Raw genomic sequence first — 16,492 nt, forward strand, 5'->3', positions numbered from 1 at the left:
GTATAGCTCTGTGGTGTCGATATAAGCATAGGGAAAAGAGAAGGCATTGTTATGGATTGATAGGCTAATGAGTCCGATGAATCAACGACTTTATGTATCTCTTAGCCGCTTCCAAGGCTGCTTAGAACCATGAACCGTGAAGCCCACAACTCATACGCCCGCAAGGAAAGAGAGCAGTGTCTTCTCCTCACTAGGACAGTGTCAATTCAGTCTACTGGGAGATGATGCAAGGGGTTCCGTGCTGATCAGCTAATTCCCATGTGGTTCAACCTGTCCAGTACTAGTATACCCTACCTCGCCCACGTGGGATACCCCGTCACGACGGAACCAAACAACAGCGAAGAATATACCCCATCAATAGCCAAACCCCATCACCCTGGCAAATCCGGCATCGGCCCCTCACGCCCAGGGAAATCCGTACTCCTCGCAACCCCCTCCCACTCATCCAAAATCCTCTCAAGCTGCCCAATCTTCTCCCTTAGCGTCTTAACACAATCACTGCCAAACGGAATGCGCAACGGAATCTCCCTCCCCTCTGCAACACCCGCCCCCTTCGCAATCTGAATCACCTTGCGAACCAGCTCACCCGCGTCTCCGGGCTCGTGTCGGTAATTGCCTGCCCCACGGGCACGGCACGCGTCGTTTAAAGGTTTCCAGAAGTCAATCCGGCAAGGGACGTGGCTTATATTGCGCATTATCTCGGTGCTGAAGATCCCGGCTTCGATTAGCAGGGGTTTTATGCCTGGTGCGAGCCAAGAGAGTTCTTTTGCGAGACTTTCGATTGCGCCTGTGGGTTCACGGTTAGTATGTAAAGATCCAATTGGGGATTTGTCTGGGTATGCAGGTGGGTGTGCGGCATACCTTCAAGCGCGAATTTACTCGCGCAGTACGCAGCCCCCGCAGGCTCGCCGTAGAACCCCGACTGGGAGCTCATATAGATGAGAAGACCTTTACCTCTACTCCTGAAATGCGGCAGCGCCGCGCGCGTGAGATTCAAGGGTCCGTGGAAGTTCGTGTCAAGCGAGCGCTGCATGTCTTCTTGCCTACACGTTGTCCTACATCAGCCCGACTATCTCCTTAGATCCCAAAACCCTCCGTGAAGCAAGCAAATAGAAAAAAGAAAAAAGACACATACGTAAGCTCCTCAACACCCCCACACTGAATATACCCCGCATTATTCACCAGCACGTCCACAGCCCCGTATGCGTCAACCGCTGTCTGGAACTTGGCGTTGAGTTCTGCCTGCGGAGCCGTGACGTCCAGGTCCAGGATCATGGCGCCTGTGTCTTTTAGATGGGCGAGTCTTGTCTCAGCGTTGCGGCCTGTTGCGATGACGTTATCGCCGAGGGCTCGCAGCTGGCGGACGAAGTGCGTGCCGAAGCCGCTGGAGCAGCCGGTTATGAACCAGGTTTGTTTTGAGGTTGTCATTGTATGGGTGATTTAAGGGTCTGGGGATTTGGGTGTGAGAGGATGGGGTTGGGGAGTTAGAGGCTCTTGAAGCCTCTAACTAAGGGAAGTATTGTGAAATGGAGGAAGTATCATCCACTCTTTTGCTGCCGTCTGGGCAGACGTAGAGGAATTCTCCAGATGCACTACTTCAAAGGTGTATGCTACTGGGGGACGATTTGATTTACCTAATGCTTACTCCCCGGATTTGGGGATATACTGCGCCTTGCTGAAGTTGGACATGTCATTGGGTCTTGGTATATTTGTCAAAGCGCGGATATTGACTGGCGTTGGCTGTCGTCGTTGGACGCACAGCTGATCATCTTGGGAGCTCTATATATACTGGCTCCGGACGGCTACCTATCGATCAATGCTGCAGTGGGCCAGGATGTTGAAGGCCCGTGGACACGGCGCTTTCTTGGCTTAGCTGTATATTTGCCAATCATGTACGGATATTTAGACCAAGGTCCCCATGAGAGAAGGAGAACAAAGAGAGAGACTACCTTAGAGGCTAGGGGCTTATATTTCTTTGTTCTTAGCGTACACCGCAACCTCACACATGTTTCAACCTATCCTCTCTAACAGCTTGTTCTTAGGCTAGGCCCATCTCAACGATGTCATGGACCCAAAATGCCACAGAAGGCTATTGGCATCGTCCACTCGATTGCCATGACAGACTCTTCCAATTCGTCGGCGACTCCGGCAAGCCGCTAGGTCGTGAACACTGGCTGATCTTAGGAGCAGTTCAGCTTGAGTATAACTCCGACATTGACATAATACCGCAGTTACGCGCTGCTTGGAAGAGCCTCCGTCTCCGTCACCCAGACATCGCTCTCGAGCTGCATCCAGACGAAAAGCGATACTATCCAATCCATGACAGGGGAGCTCTCGAAGCATGGTGCAACCAGACGTTCCGTGTTGAACATGCCGCACGCTCAGCCGACGAGCTGCAGAAATGCGAGCATCTGCGTCTGTCTGGACCACACGCAACCTGCCACTGGATTCCAGCCAGTAACCAGATCGCCATCGTCTCGTCTCACGCGCGCTGGGACGGCTGCGGGGAGATGATGCTCTTCCACCAACTCCTCACCGAGCTCGAGAACCCCTCCCCGCCTCCGTCCACATTTGACGGCTCGGAAGCACACCGTCTCGTCCCCTCCCTAGACGCCGTAATCGGGATGCCGTCTATGAGAGACGAGAGTTGGACCCGCCGCGCCGACGACCTCCTAGCCACGTATCTAGAAGACCAGCCATCCATCGGCCTCCCTATCCCTGCTGAAAGAATAAAGGCAGTCCCAAGTGCCAGCTACCGCATCGAATCCCGCATCCCCGCAAAGACTGCAACTGCCCTCCGCAGATCCTGCCGCGAGCACGGAATAACCCTAACAACAGCCCTGCACGCATCTGCAATTGCGGAAACGGCGGCCGCAAATCCGTCGTCTCCTGCAGATAGGTATATCTCCTGGCTTGCGTTTGACCTGAGAAAGTACTGCCCGGCTCCGTTTAATGGGCCCGTGCATGCCCCGTCCCTAAGGGTCGTAGGGTTGCCTATTAACGTCCCCGCCCGGGCATCGTGGGCTGACCTTGTACGGGCCATTCAGCCTTTATACTGGCAGTCCTGGTATATGGATGTAAACAACATGATGTTCGTGCGTGTGCCCTTCGTCGAGAAAGCTACGGCTCTGTTCAAGACCCCGCAACCCGCGGATGTCCCGCCGCCCACGGAGCCGAATATTAACAGCCTAGGACCCTTGGAAACACATCTACAAGCGCGGTATGGACCAGTTGGTGTACGGGATGTTATGATCATGGTGCATATGCTGAGTCCGCAGGTTTATGTGCATTGTTGGAGTTGGGGGGATGTGCTGTATTTCAGTGCGAGCTTTAATGAGGCGTTTTATGAGTTGACCAGCGTGGAGAGGTGGTTGAATGCAGTGAAGGGTAATTTGGTTGGAAATCTGATGCCTGATGAGGTGGTGGGTCATGCGACCTAGCGGCTGATGTGTCTTCTGGCGTTGAGGGCTTAAGGGCAGTTCTCTATTTCGTGGGAGACGTGGTCTCGAGGTTTGAAGTGTGGGAATAGGATTTGTGGGAAGTGATGGATATCCTGTCCATTTTACGGGATGGCCGCGACGGCCACCTGGGCAATGTACGGTAATGGGACATGCACCATGAGATAGAAACCACAGACAGGCTACTGGGAAGTGGCAAGGATGTCTTTGCCCTCTGGTTGTGGAAAAGTTCCAGCGGGCGGAGAATTCTTGACAAGGAAGGATTTTGAGGTTGTACTCCCAGGAGCCTGGGCTGTAAACACATATTGAGGCTGAGTTTACTCAAAAAGCAGAGTGGAAACCAGTTTGGTGTTGCAACCAATGATGATTGCCTAATTGCTCTATATCATGATAGTCCATTTTGCAGTCAGCGGAAACTCAGAGACTGATTCTAGCCCAAAGTATCAATCATCCACCTTGATCAGCCAGTCATACACGATTAAGGTGAGTGTCGGGCGATACTCATCCCCTCCTGCCCCCTGCGGTTGCACGGTTTCGGGGCGGGGTAGCACTGCTTGTATCCTAGAAGAAGAATGGTAATGGTCTTGGCCCTCATAGTTTCCTGCTTGATAGGTATAGTGCGGCTGAAAGGTTACACCAGTGATACCTAAATCCGAAGAGGTGGGTGTTGGGTTCTTCTTTCTTTGCCATGCCCGGCAATGCTGAGTACCGGAATAAACGACGAAAACAATCATACCGCCTGTCTCGTAACTTGCATTATTGACACATGACAGTTCTAAACGCAGGCGTTGACGCCGGGGGCAGAGTATAGAACCGCAATCCGAGAGGTTTGCCAGCGCTGACGGTGGCGTGGACCGTAAGCGAGCCCCTTGCGCAACCCCCTGCGTCGCACATGCTCCGAGCTTCAGCAACGTGTTTGCCGCGCCACATTCCGGACGTGTCAGCGTCAAACGCGCCACGCGGTTTCTCTATTCAGCTCATGGAAATGGCCCGGCTACGGCAAAGCCGTCAGCAATGGATTGTAAGGTGCAGATCGAACAATTGATAGTATCTGTATTGTTGGAAGAAGGATAATTACCGTGATCTGTCATGCAATCCATCGCCAACGTGGGCGGTGCTTGCGGGGGACAGGTAACGTACCACCTGCAAAGGTCGATGGCGTGACAGGCTTGGGAGTATTTCTGAGCAGTCACGCGCACGCGTTCACGCATTGACCGACCGAAACTAGGTACGGCGAGGGGGGAATTGCCACCAAGTCTTGAGCTTCCGCGTAGTCCCATATGCGGGAGACTTCTGCGCAAGTATCCATCTCCAGCTGTTGCGTGACAGCACCCGACGTTATGGTATAGCCCCAAGTCAAGAATTGCGAGCCTATCGTTAGCCTTTTGGTTGGTTTGTGGCTAGTTCTGCGACAGTTGTAGTTTTGCAGGGCTGACTCGCTCGGAACACAGTCGTCAAACAAAACTGTCGAATCTATGCAAGGCCAATCTGTCTGCTGAGCGGACTGGGGTCTTGAAGAATGAGCGGACAGCGGGACCGATGGGAGCAAGATAGAGGACTCTTTTTATGTCCAGCGCGTTCGATGACAGAGTGACGAAAAAAGAGTAGATATCATTCTAGCTCTCGTAGGCCATGTCGACCGTCAAAGTACACGCGGAAAGATCTGGTTTCTGACCAAAGCAGCCGCCGGCCGTGCAGGAACAGAAACAATATGTTGAGGATAATAGCAGGTTTTGCACAGAGGACACCGGGCTTGCCGTTTCGTGAACCACGGGTCGAGACAGGTGGCATGAAAGATGTGACCACAGGTCAGAGCGCGAATGGTATCGTCATCGTCAAAGTCTTCCATGCAGATAGCGCACTCCATATGGGCGTCGCCATGGCTGGGAGCAACTTCCTTCTCCACCGACGAGCTAAACTGGGCTTCTTTTTTTGCGGCGTCGAACGATGGAGCCGAGGGCGAGGCAGGCGCAGACTCTTGGCTCGGGAGAGGGCCTGGGTCGACCTCGATTTCTTTGGAAGATTCCGGCCGGTGGGCCGTTGACCAGGCGCTATATTTGATCAAAGGAAAGCGCGCTTCCAGATCGGTTGAGGTCAGGATGGCGTGGGGGAAGCCCAGCGGCCAGCCCTCTGGGTCGATTTGGCGGTTGGATGCTCTGTAGCGCTGTCGCGTGCCGAAAATGATCCTGTATCGAAAGCTGTTCAGAATGAGATACGTGTAGAAACCAGTGAGGCATTCGGATTGAAGGTTACCAGACGAAGATGAAGAAGATGGCGACGCAGATTGGGGCCAAATAGCCCAGGGTGGCCCCGGAGGGTTCGTCCGAGTCCTGCGCCATGCTGCTAATGCTGCCCGAGTGCGTTTAGTCGCGGTTAAACATTGACGTGAGATAGGACGCTCTGATTCGTGATTCAATTAAACATTATATTGATTCTGAGAGACAAGTTTGCGATGGATTGAGAGAGAGGGAAAGAACAGTGGTGAACTGAGCTGGACCGAAGTCGAGTCTCGTGTCTCCTGACAACCACAACCCCGCACCACCAAGACTTGGTTGACTTGCTTCGCCCACTGGCCATGACGCTTCATCTCTGGTCTATCTTGTGAATTGATCTGGACGAAGTTCATGAACCTCAACACCATCAGGCTGCTATATCCACCATCCATAGTCACAGCTCTGACCTCTTATCGCGGTGGAGAACCCCAGACTCACGATGTTACATCCGCTAGATTAGGCCCCCCTCGGATTTACCGTATCTTACACTGACCCGCTGGTAACCGGCTGCTGTTGAGGCATCATTGGTGGAGAAAGCCCTATCAGAGTACACGTAAGTTACAGCTGTACGAGCGATACAAGCTTATCTCTATTCAGTGGGTCAGCGGATTCCAGAAACTCACCTTAACTTGACTGATAACACTCTCTGATAGCTGTCACTGATAGCTGGTCTTGCCATTCTTATTACCATCGCTGCTCTCCAATTCACTTGGAAAGGAGACCGAGAGCTTTGTCGCTCCTGCTGCTGCTACGCGAATGGCGTCCACCTCGCGGCGTCACGATGATCGCGTCGGATCAAGATTCAGTGACTTTCTGGAAGACGCCGCCACCGTCAACCCCGGATTCCAGCTAGTGACTGGCGCCCAGACTCGACTCGCGTGGACCGAGTTGGCCAACCGTTGCCCGATCCATGGGGAGATGCGAGCGTTCCAACTGTAACCTCAGCTTCTCGGCCTCCCCGTATCTGGTGTAGCTCGTTATCGTGCTTATCGTGATTCGCCATCTGCCCTGCAAAAAAGTGAATACGCCCATGCCTTTCCTGCAGCTCCTGGGGCCGTTTGTCATGGCCCCGATCCCTATTAAAGCACTCCCACACGCTCCTCTTCCTAGGCCCATCCCGTCCTTTTTTCTCCCATCCCCCGCTCCCTCTTCTGTTTCCACTTCAGTCTTCTGCTCCCCAAAGCCTCGCAGCAATGGGCGCCGAAGAACCCAAGAAAGCCGTCGACGTCGAGGCTCACTCCGCCGCTGCGCCGCCTCCGGCGTACGTCCAGGATGGCCAGATTCAAAGCTATGCGGAAGAAGACTTTTGGACTCGAAATGGACTGAACTTCAAGTCTTTCCAGCGCCGCCCTTCCCACCAGGCTGAGTTGCCCCGTGCTATGAAAACCCGCCATATGCACATGATTGCCATTGGTGGTTCTATTGGTATGTGTTCTCTTCAGCAAAAAGATTTGTCGCTAACAATCGCAGGTGCCGGTTTCTTCGTCGGTTCCGGTGGTGCGCTCAGCACTGGCGGGCCTGCTTCTTTGTTCCTGGACTTTCTGATTATTGGTGTTATGATCTTCAACGTCGGTACGTATGTCCATTGTGCATAGCTGACAAGGTACTGACTGCTTAGTCTACGCTCTTGGTGAACTCGCTGTTATGTACCCCATCTCTGGTGGTTTCTACACTTACTCGACCCGCTTTATCGATCCGTCCTGGGGTTTCGCCATGGGATGGAACTACGTCTTTCAATGGGCCATCATCGTACCGCTGGAATTGACAGTTGCTGGTATGACAATTCAGTATTGGGATGTTGATGTCAGCGTCGCCGTTTGGATCACCGTCTTTTTGGTTGCCATTATTATCATCAACATTTTTGGTTCGCTCGGATACGCCGAAGAAGAGTTCTGGTCCTCATGCTTGAAGCTCGGTGCTATCATCGTATTCATGGTCATCGCCTTGGTTCTTGTCTGCGGTGGTGGCCCGTCTGGTGGTATGTACGATGAGTATTGGGGCGCGCGACTTTGGTACGACCCGGGCGCCTTCCGCAACGGCTTCAAGGGCTTCTGCTCTGTCTTCGTCACTGCTGCCTTCTCCTTCAGTGGTACCGAGCTGGTTGGTCTCGCTGCGGCTGAGTCGGAAAACCCTACCAAGTCTCTTCCCGGAGCCATCAAGCAGGTCTTCTGGCGTATCACCCTGTATGTCTTTCCCTTGGTCTTATCGTGTCGCGCTATCGCTAACAATATCCTCCCAGTTTCTACATCGTCGGCCTGTTCTTCGTCGGTCTTCTTGTTCGCTCGGATAACCCCAATCTCCTTGGCAGTGGCCTCATCGACGTCGCAGCCTCGCCCTTTGTGATCCTAGCCGCGGATGCTGGGCTCAACGGATACGATGACTTCATGAATGTCATTATTCTCGTTTCCGTCCTGTCGATCGGTGTCTCCGGTGTCTACGGTTCTTCTCGTACCCTCACCGCGCTGGCCGAGCAGGGCTACGCTCCCAAGTTCTTCACCTACATCGACCGCTCCGGCCGCCCTCTCTGGTCCGTGCTGGTCACCATCCTGTTCGGTGTCCTCGGATACGTCAACGTCAGCTCCTCTGGTGAGGAAGTCTTCGCCTGGCTCCAGGCTCTGTCTGGTCTTGCTGCTCTCTTCACCTGGGGCTCCATCTGCCTGGCGCACATTCGTTTCCGCAAGGCCTGGGCTTATAACGGTCGCTCCCTCGACGATATCCCGTTCAAGGCTGCCTTTGGTGTCTGGGGCTCTTGGCTCGGTCTCTTCCTCGTCTTCATCGTCTTAGTCGCTCAGGTACTTCCTTGCTCCTTTTGTATTCATTGTTATACAAGCTAACATCGTCATCAGTTCTTCACTGCTGTTGCACCCGCTGGTGGTGGCCCTGACGGCGGCACCTACAACGACGCCAAGGGCTTCTTCAAGAGCTACCTCGCCCTTCCCGTCGTCCTCTTCTTCTGGGCCTGTGGCTACATCTGGAAGCGTGAGGGTTGGCTCCGCACCTCCCAGATCGACATTGACAGCGGTCGCCGCGAGATTGACTGGGAGCCTATCTACGCCGAGCGCCGCCGCATCGCCGCCATGCCCGCCTGGAGACGCTGGCTCAACCACATCTTCTAATAGCGTCTATGCTACCCCCGCTCCGCATGTGATAGTATCTGGTGTACGGACATGTTCGGGATAGATGCAGTGCGGCTTTCAGTACAACTACAACTACAAACTTCATAATAGCGCTATCTATTTTATGTACAATCAATGCGATAACATAATAATCTACCCTTATCTACACTTTAATTTAGGTTTCTCGCTGGCTTGGTTCATCTGGGAATTTAGCGCTGAGGTGAGGTGCGATCCACGGTTCCAGTCTCGCACCTGCGTCAGTGGCCTCAGCGCACGGCGTCTCCGTCTCACGCGTCAGCTGACTTCCTCGCCATTCATTGGATAAACCGTTTAATTAGCTTTCGCCCGCCACCCGGGGCAAGCTAAGCTAAGATAAAGACAGTCCGACCCTCCGAAACCCGATAACTTCAGGGTCACCAGGCGTTCATGCCGAGTCAGCCTTCAACCACCGAACGTTGGATTCGACAGCGCCAGGTGCGCTGAGATGAGATGCATCCCCTCAACTATCCCCAATCAAGCATCTTCGCCCGCGCGCCCAGGACGCCCAGTCTGCCGAGCATGCCGAGCAGTTGCACTCGGCCCCTCGCCCAAGTCCATCGTAGCCGTGAGGTGAGGTGTCTGTAACCACTAGCCATGTCAGGGTAGACTGCCACCGTCGCTCTCAGTGTCGGTCCCACCCGCCACCAAAATGCAAGCTGGCTCCTTTTCCTGCTCCTGGGATGCACGCAGCACGCTAGGCTCCCCCAGCGTCCGTGTGTGTGCCGCGCCGGCCTGCATCGGCGTTTCGGATGCTAGCGGTTTAACACCTCATTGGACGGCTTCCTTGCATGGAAGATTGAGAGAAGGATAGAATGATCTTGGAAGGTGTCGAAGGGTGGCTAGCTGCTTCCTTGGCGCTGCGAGCCTGCGGCTTGCGTGTGTTGCAGGCGCGCTACGACGCTGCTGGGATAGCCTGGTCTGGCACTGGTCCTGGGCTAGTCGGATTAGGTAGGTGATAAGGTGGCGTGCCTTTTCTTATCATGTCGTTATCAATATCGGTTCTGACTGCGGTGCCTGGTGACTGGAGACTGGTGAGTGGCATGCTCGTGCTAATGCTGTTTGTTATACCGACGGAGCATGTACGTACTTTTGGGTGGCGCTGCGTTGCACAGTCACTGCGAGTCTGCAAGGGTGGTGTTGTGTCTCAGGTCGTGGCGCTCATGTACCTAGACGACCTCCTGCATCGCTTCTGTCTTGTGTGATAGTGGCTTACGCGTTGCGTTGTGAGCTGTGTTCTGATCTGTAGCTGCTTGCTTGGACCCTGGCTCCCGGCCTTCTTCACATGTGACCTCGGGACGGAAGCTGGACGGACTCTATAGCACTCCATAGATGGCATCGGGATGGGACGATGGATGACTTAGTATCTAGTACTTGATACTCATGCAATGATTAGATGGGTTAGATAGGGTCTAGGCGTCCATTTACTTATTTAGGGCTAGGATGAGGAAGAAGGTGCTCCCTATATATATATATTTTGTCTGCGGCTTCTACATAGTGAATCTTTTTTTAATCCATTTCTCCACGGCGAATAAAGTTCTTGTCGAGTAGAATTTATTGCAAATCCAGTATTGCTTGGACTCAGGTATCAGAAGTACGGGTTCAACAAGAGACCTCGCCCAGGCTAGGCAGGCAAAGGCACAAAAGACAAATCAGACGCGCATAATGCAGGGGTAAAAGTAGCAAACATAGAATATAAGAGACACAAACGAAATCTATAATGCAGTAGTAGTAATCCGACTGAAACCGACTGACCGGTGTCTCCTGGCGTCTGGCTGATAAGTATGTTTCAACATGATATAATTGACTGCGATGTATTTATCCATGAACAAATCAAATCAAAACGCCATCGCTATGCAAAACATTGATTTCCTCCTTTTTTTTTTGGCTTCGTTTTCGTGTATAGGGTAAATAAGATTACTGGCTTGCAGTAGGGGCAGCAGTGTCGCTGTTGCAATGGCGCCGTAACGCCTCGTGCATCTCGAACCGTAGGTCGAAGAGGAGGTCGTCCATCTCCTTGACGGTGTTGCGATCCAAGGAGGATGATTTGACTTGATCGATGAGGGAGCGCAGGGATGTTGAGATTGGGACATCGTGATTCGTTTGGGCTGCTGTCTCTGGCTCTGGCACCGACGCTGGCGCTGGCGCTGGCGCTGATTCTTGAACTGCCGGCAGCGGCTGGGGTGGCTGGGCTGGTTCAGAGGGAGTTTGGAGTTCAATAGCGGACTCAAACGGTTGGTGGTTGGATGTGACTTCTGCCTCTGCCTCTGGCTCAGCCTCTGGTGGTGCCTCTGGCTCTGCCACTGCCGCCGGTTCCGGTTCAGTTGCTGCAGTTTCTGCCATCTGGGTGTCGACAGGTTCCTGCGGCGCTTCGACTTGTTGATCAGGCTGATCCAGCTGAACAGCATCATCCGGTTGAGGCTGCTCCTGAGAGTCCTCGTCCATTGTGAAAGGTTGAGACGGTTCATCTGGCTTTTCGATGGAACCTTCTCCTTCCGTGATGACCTCCTGAGGAGCTGCTGCCGCTGCTGCGGCTGCAGTCCGCTGAGAGCGGCGCCGTTGTGCCCTTCGGTTTCTTTCCTTCTCCTTTTTGCTCTGCTTCCGGCTCTGCGAGCCACTAGGAGTTGACCGCGGCGACTTTCTCGGAGCAGGTGTTTCTTCTGGGATATCAGGAGCAGGAACACCACTGATACGGTGTGATCGCCGTTGCTGTGATCCCTGGGACTGTGGCTCCTTCGCAACTTCTTTGCCGGTCTTGGCCTGGTCCTGTTTTGGTGTCTCGGCTGTAGCCTTGACTGCCTCGTTCTTCCGCTTCTTCGAGGCCGTGTTGGCAGGTGAAGAAATGGTGTCTTCAGACGCAGTCGTAGTCTTTTGTTTCTTTGGAGCAGCTTGAGCATTTTCGGCCTCAGCTTCCGCCACAGGCGATGCCGCAGAAGAAATCCTCGTTGAACGACGACGTTCTTTCTTAGATTCTTCAGTTGACGCCTCTTCCTCCCGCTTTCGTTTGCGTGTGACCGCGACCTGCTCTGTGGACTCTGCGGCTTCCTTGTCCGCCGAATCACTGTGCAAGTCTACAGCGTAAACGAGATCTTGCTCTAGCTGTGACGTGACTTGCGTATCAGTGTCTTCGCCACCTGATTCCAATGCCGGGTCGTCACGCTCAAGCTGCGGCTCTGGAACCTCCTTGGGCTCGGCGGCAGAGGCAGCAGTAGAATCATGGACGGTATCGATGCACATGGTCTGTGTTGTTTCTTGCGCTTCTTCTGTTTCTTGAGCGGGAGCATCTACGTCCTTCGCTGGTGACTTATCGGTCGCGGAACGAAGACGACTTCGCATGCTCTGCTCTGCCTCATCCTCGTTGTTTTGTTCGGTAGGTTCCCCTTGCGATGAGACAGCAGCTGGCTTCTCCTTGCTAGGCGTCTTGGATCGCCTAGACTTACTTCTCTTCTTATTCTTGGCACTTCTGGTTCTAGTTGACTTGGACGGAGAAGTTTGTTGTGAATCCACACTCTGCGAATCGGCGCTCTGTGCTTCCAGTTGAGGTGGTGAAGAAGGCGGATCAATGTCCATGTTATCGCCGGCGGGGAACGACGGAGGGATGGCGGAAGCTACAGAAGACGTTCGGCCGCGAATGGCAGGTGTTGGAGACGAACCAAGGAATCCATCTTCATTGTCTCCCGGATTTGCTGGTATTGTAGGCGTTTGGGGCGTTGCGGATCCGCATTCGTCGTTCCGTAGGCTACGTATATGCGGCGGCGTCCTGAACCCAAGTTCCTTCGGGGTCGTGGTGGGAGGTGAGGATGAACGGAGATTGTCGATAATAGAGAACATCTGCTGATGATGGGAAGTGTCTTCGTTGCCTGAAGCAGCTTTTCCGACTTCAGTCGTATTGCTGGGAACTTGCTGGGGGAGGACCTGCGGCAGCCTCGACTCTGTTTGCTGCCGCGATTCGTTGGGCTGCATTGTAGTGACCTCGGTCTCGGAGATCACAGGTGATTCCAAGCGAGCGGACTGAGGAGACTCCGACGGCGCGTCCAGGATAAATGCGATACGAGACTTGACCGAGAGATCTTTCGTCACAACTGTAGAGCTTTCAACAAGGCTATTGCTTTCCCTATCGTCCTGTCCGACTCCGGTCACAGCCATGCTTTGCGACAATTGAGCGGTGCCTGCTCTCAACTCTTGCGTCTGGCCATCGACTCGGGCTTCCAGATCTTGTAGAGCCTGGCATATGCTGTCTGGAAAGAGTAAAGAGTATTGAGTTCCAAAAGAAGACTTCCAGAAATCCCGGAACCGATGAGCAGTCGAGATGTGCGAGGACCTCAAGCCAGACGAGATAATCGGCTCAAACTTATGAGTAGTCGAGGCATAACGAGGCAAAATTTGCAGGATATTGAGCACGGCTGATGCGAGCGCGTGGCACTATTTAAGTTAGTACGTATTCAAATACTCGGTCGAGTGCACTTACAGCAGTCAAAATCCGGCTCTCGGCGCCGCTCTCGATAGGTATCTTGCAAGATTCGTCTCTCAGAATAAGACCCAGCGCATGCTGCAGATGGTCGAGTAGAACAGATCTGAAAATATACGTTCCTGATCCCAGGAAAGCAACGAGCGTCTCGATGAAAATGGCGGCACCATTGGAATGCAAAGGCACCAGCAGTTCGTACGCGCCCAAGAGCATACGATGAGCCATAGTCACTAACGAGCTCGGGAACGGGGGTGTGTTCGTATCGTTAGCATCCCTCTCATGCTCGGAGAATGGAATTGCTAAACAATGATGAATCATCGAAGACGCTGGAGAGCACGCGGTACGGACATCCAGGTTCATGATCAAGCCCACGACAGGCTCTAGCACTATTGTCCCAATCGCACAGTCCCCCCTTTCGCTTTTCAGAACATGAAAAAGTGCACCTAGGAGCTGATCCCAGATCTGGAACCCGTCTGAAAATTTCAGCCCTACGGAAAGAATCTTGACTGCGTTGTCGTAGTCACGAGAAACAGATCCGTCTCGTTCGCGGGCTGATTCAATGGCAAAGGAGCTTAGACAATCCGCAGACAGTTGAGCTGCTGACATCCACACGGTCCGTCCAACGTTTTCGAGGCCATCGGATCCATCTCCGTCTGGGTACAAATCGGCACATTGTCTCAGAATATCGAGTCGAGGGCCCCTCGAACCCTTCCCATGGCAGGCTGCTTCAATGGTGTGCTTAACAAGACGAGAGTAAGCAGCTGTTGGTACCGGAACCTCTGGGGTATCGCCGAGAAGCCGTAATAAGTGCAAGATGGGGGTGTCGATAATATTTTTGTCTTTCAAGTGACGGGTTGAAGGCGTTACTGTCATGTACGTTGTATCCGCTTTTGATAGTTGTTTTTCCGTAAATGAGATGCTGCCTAAGGCGATGATCATTGTCGTAGAAAGAAACCGGAAGCGCTCGTAGAACGTATCCATCGACATACCATCGACAGCGTTGAGTGAGGATGGGCCACCCTGCCATATCCGTTGGAAAAGCGCCAAGATTTGGGCTACTGTGTGCATAGACTCGGTGGAGGGGGTAATCTCTTTGCTTGCGGCAAAAGCCAGGGCACGAGACAGACTAACCCACGCAGCAGCTATGTTAGAACACTCTAATTCAGGCTCCCAAACGGACGACTTGAAAATAGCCTCAAACACTTTCAGTACTTCTGGCAAGCTTGATCTAACCCATTTGCAATCCAGAGGCGGCAATTCTTCAGCCACGATTTTCTTTGGCTCATTCACACGGTTCTCCGACCAAGATTTGAGAGGGTGCGAAATCCATAGCATATTCGACAGCGCGTGGGCAGACCTGTCGCTGAGACTGGGCACGAAAGCAAATATGCCTACAGAAGGCAAGGATACGTATTCTGCCCATGCCATATCGAGTTGCTGATGGGAGGCGTCAGGTCGGAAGGCGTAGTATAACAGATTGTAGTAGCTAGATACCACCAGTTGACTAGGCTGCGAGCCCAGTCTCTCGTGCTTCCTCCTTTCAAATTGGGCCAGTATTGGCTTGCCCAGCATCCGTAGTAGCGACCTACTCGTTGTCTCATTGATATTGGCCACTAGAACAAAACGATTCCAGTTGACAATGGCTTTGGATTTGATCTCAATGTCATTGCAATTGAAGCATTTCTGAAGAACGAGAACCCATTCTTTGAAATGCTGCCACTGGTCGATGTTGAAGCGCTTGTTTCGGAGGAGCAGTGTAATGACACCCCAAATCTGAGGAACATGTTCGCCGGTGTCGGAATTCCCCATCATCCTCGACATACGCTCGCTCACCTCAGAGACCATCTTCCGTTTGTCTGCGATTGGCCTGTCGAAAATATCACGGAGCGTTTTCGACAATGTCGAGTTAGATCCAGATGCCATATACACATTAAAACCAAGCTCCAATGCGCTTAGTCGAATATTCTTGATTGGATGAAGCAATCCAGAGATAAGATGATCCATCCACAGAACGGACGAAGCAAGGAACGTTGGCTTGGACACATCGAACAGGCGTTCGTAAATCGCTAGGCGCTGCGAGACCGCAGAGTTCCCCTTGACTTTATCGGTCAAAACATACAGCATTTCTAGTATACGCGTCGTTCTGGCTGCAGTAATAATCTTTGCCGAAAACTTCTGCGTTGACAGGACACTCAGAAAATGTGTCATGACGGATTTAGGGAGATTGCCATTCTCAAGGCAATTGACCGAGTGCTCAACGAGGAAAAGCTTGAAGTCATCTGGTAACTGAGGAGAGATTTGAGGGTGCCATATGAGCACCATCGAGAGCTTCAATGCCTGAATAACGAGGGTTGAATCAAGCGGGCCGCCCTCCGTGAGATCACGGCTAATATCCCGTTGTATAAACTCGGCAATCAGGCTCAAGTTGCGCACAATTTCCTCTTCCGTTGGTACCTTCTCGTATGCTCGCAATGCACCAAAGAACTGCATATATGCATCAATCCTCGAGCTGATTGACACCCCAGCCAACTGCTGGGTGACGGACCGTAGAAGCATCACGAAAGACTCGGGGGTATGCGCTATAGGAGGTGCGAAACTGATGGGACCGGGCGAGTTTGTCGCCTTGAGTATCGATCTGGCCGGCTTGCTATCGTTCGAAGGGAGGAGGGCTTTCGGATCCGGGTTCGTGAACGAAGGGGGTTTGATGAACCTTGGCCATGGTGAAAAGTTCACGCGCTTGCGACTGGAGGGTGCACCGGTCGATTCGGTTTTCAGAAAGAGAGATTCATTCGGGGTCTGTACGGGCGCTGGCGAGTCTTCCGTCCGATCTTTCTCAGACAGCATGCGAGACGCAGTCCTTGGTGGAGTCGGCGGACGAGCAGACAAAGGACCTAGAACGTCGACCATGTTCAAGACAAAAGGCAACAATAAAGAGAGGAGAGGAGAAGGAACATTGCGATCCGGCCAAGCCCCAGAAGTGAACTCAAGCCTGTCCCTATCCTGAACGTCGAAGCAGTGAAGATTGAAGATTGTCGGAGATCATGCTGGAGAATCCAGATCGGCTGCAGAACGCCGGAGACGCCAAGCCGCGCTGGGAAAGACGCGGTTGCGGGACGCGTTAAGTGGACAGCGCGCGTTTGA

At 53.0% G+C, this 16,492-nt stretch overlaps 5 protein-coding genes across 5 annotated transcripts; 2 read left to right on the forward strand and 3 right to left on the reverse strand.

Moving 5' to 3' along the window:
* Positions 1-128: 128 nt before the first annotated feature.
* On the reverse strand, positions 129-1,744 carry BDW74DRAFT_186981 (SDR family oxidoreductase). Its single transcript, XM_073731366.1, has 3 exons — positions 1,136-1,744; positions 862-1,043; positions 129-787 (listed from the first exon to the last, which is right to left on the reverse strand). The coding sequence occupies exons 1-3, from the start codon at positions 1,426-1,428 to the stop codon at positions 372-374; spliced, it is 891 nt and encodes a 296-aa protein (XP_073580994.1). The 5' UTR covers positions 1,429-1,744; the 3' UTR covers positions 129-371.
* BDW74DRAFT_66243 (uncharacterized protein) lies at positions 1,745-3,461 on the forward strand. Its single transcript, XM_073733395.1, has one exon. The coding sequence runs from the start codon at positions 2,061-2,063 to the stop codon at positions 3,438-3,440; it is 1,380 nt and encodes a 459-aa protein (XP_073580995.1). The 5' UTR covers positions 1,745-2,060; the 3' UTR covers positions 3,441-3,461.
* Positions 3,462-4,817: 1,356 nt separating this feature from the next.
* On the reverse strand, positions 4,818-6,279 carry BDW74DRAFT_66290 (putative RING finger protein). Its single transcript, XM_073733396.1, has 2 exons — positions 5,712-6,279; positions 4,818-5,656 (listed from the first exon to the last, which is right to left on the reverse strand). The coding sequence occupies exons 1-2, from the start codon at positions 5,795-5,797 to the stop codon at positions 5,101-5,103; spliced, it is 642 nt and encodes a 213-aa protein (XP_073580996.1). The 5' UTR covers positions 5,798-6,279; the 3' UTR covers positions 4,818-5,100.
* A 192-nt stretch (positions 6,280-6,471) lies between these two features.
* BDW74DRAFT_186985 (uncharacterized protein) lies at positions 6,472-8,847 on the forward strand (the record flags this gene model as incomplete). Its single annotated transcript, XM_073731367.1, has 5 exons — positions 6,472-7,156; positions 7,202-7,303; positions 7,350-7,914; positions 7,971-8,523; positions 8,578-8,847. Exons 1-5 carry the CDS (start codon positions 6,925-6,927, stop codon positions 8,845-8,847), a joined length of 1,722 nt encoding a protein of 573 aa, XP_073580997.1. The 5' UTR covers positions 6,472-6,924.
* A 1,953-nt stretch (positions 8,848-10,800) lies between these two features.
* Positions 10,801-16,258, reverse strand: BDW74DRAFT_181118 (putative telomere length regulator protein (Rif1); the record flags this gene model as incomplete). Its single annotated transcript, XM_073729923.1, has 2 exons — positions 10,801-13,305; positions 13,352-16,258. The coding sequence occupies 2 exons, from the start codon at positions 16,256-16,258 to the stop codon at positions 10,801-10,803; spliced, it is 5,412 nt and encodes a 1,803-aa protein (XP_073580998.1).
* Positions 16,259-16,492: the final 234 nt, after the last annotated feature.

This window comes from Aspergillus multicolor, assembly GCF_047715735.1.
Source record: "Aspergillus multicolor strain CBS 133.54 unplaced genomic scaffold BDW74scaffold_25, whole genome shotgun sequence".
NCBI lineage: Eukaryota > Fungi > Ascomycota > Eurotiomycetes > Eurotiales > Aspergillaceae > Aspergillus > Aspergillus multicolor.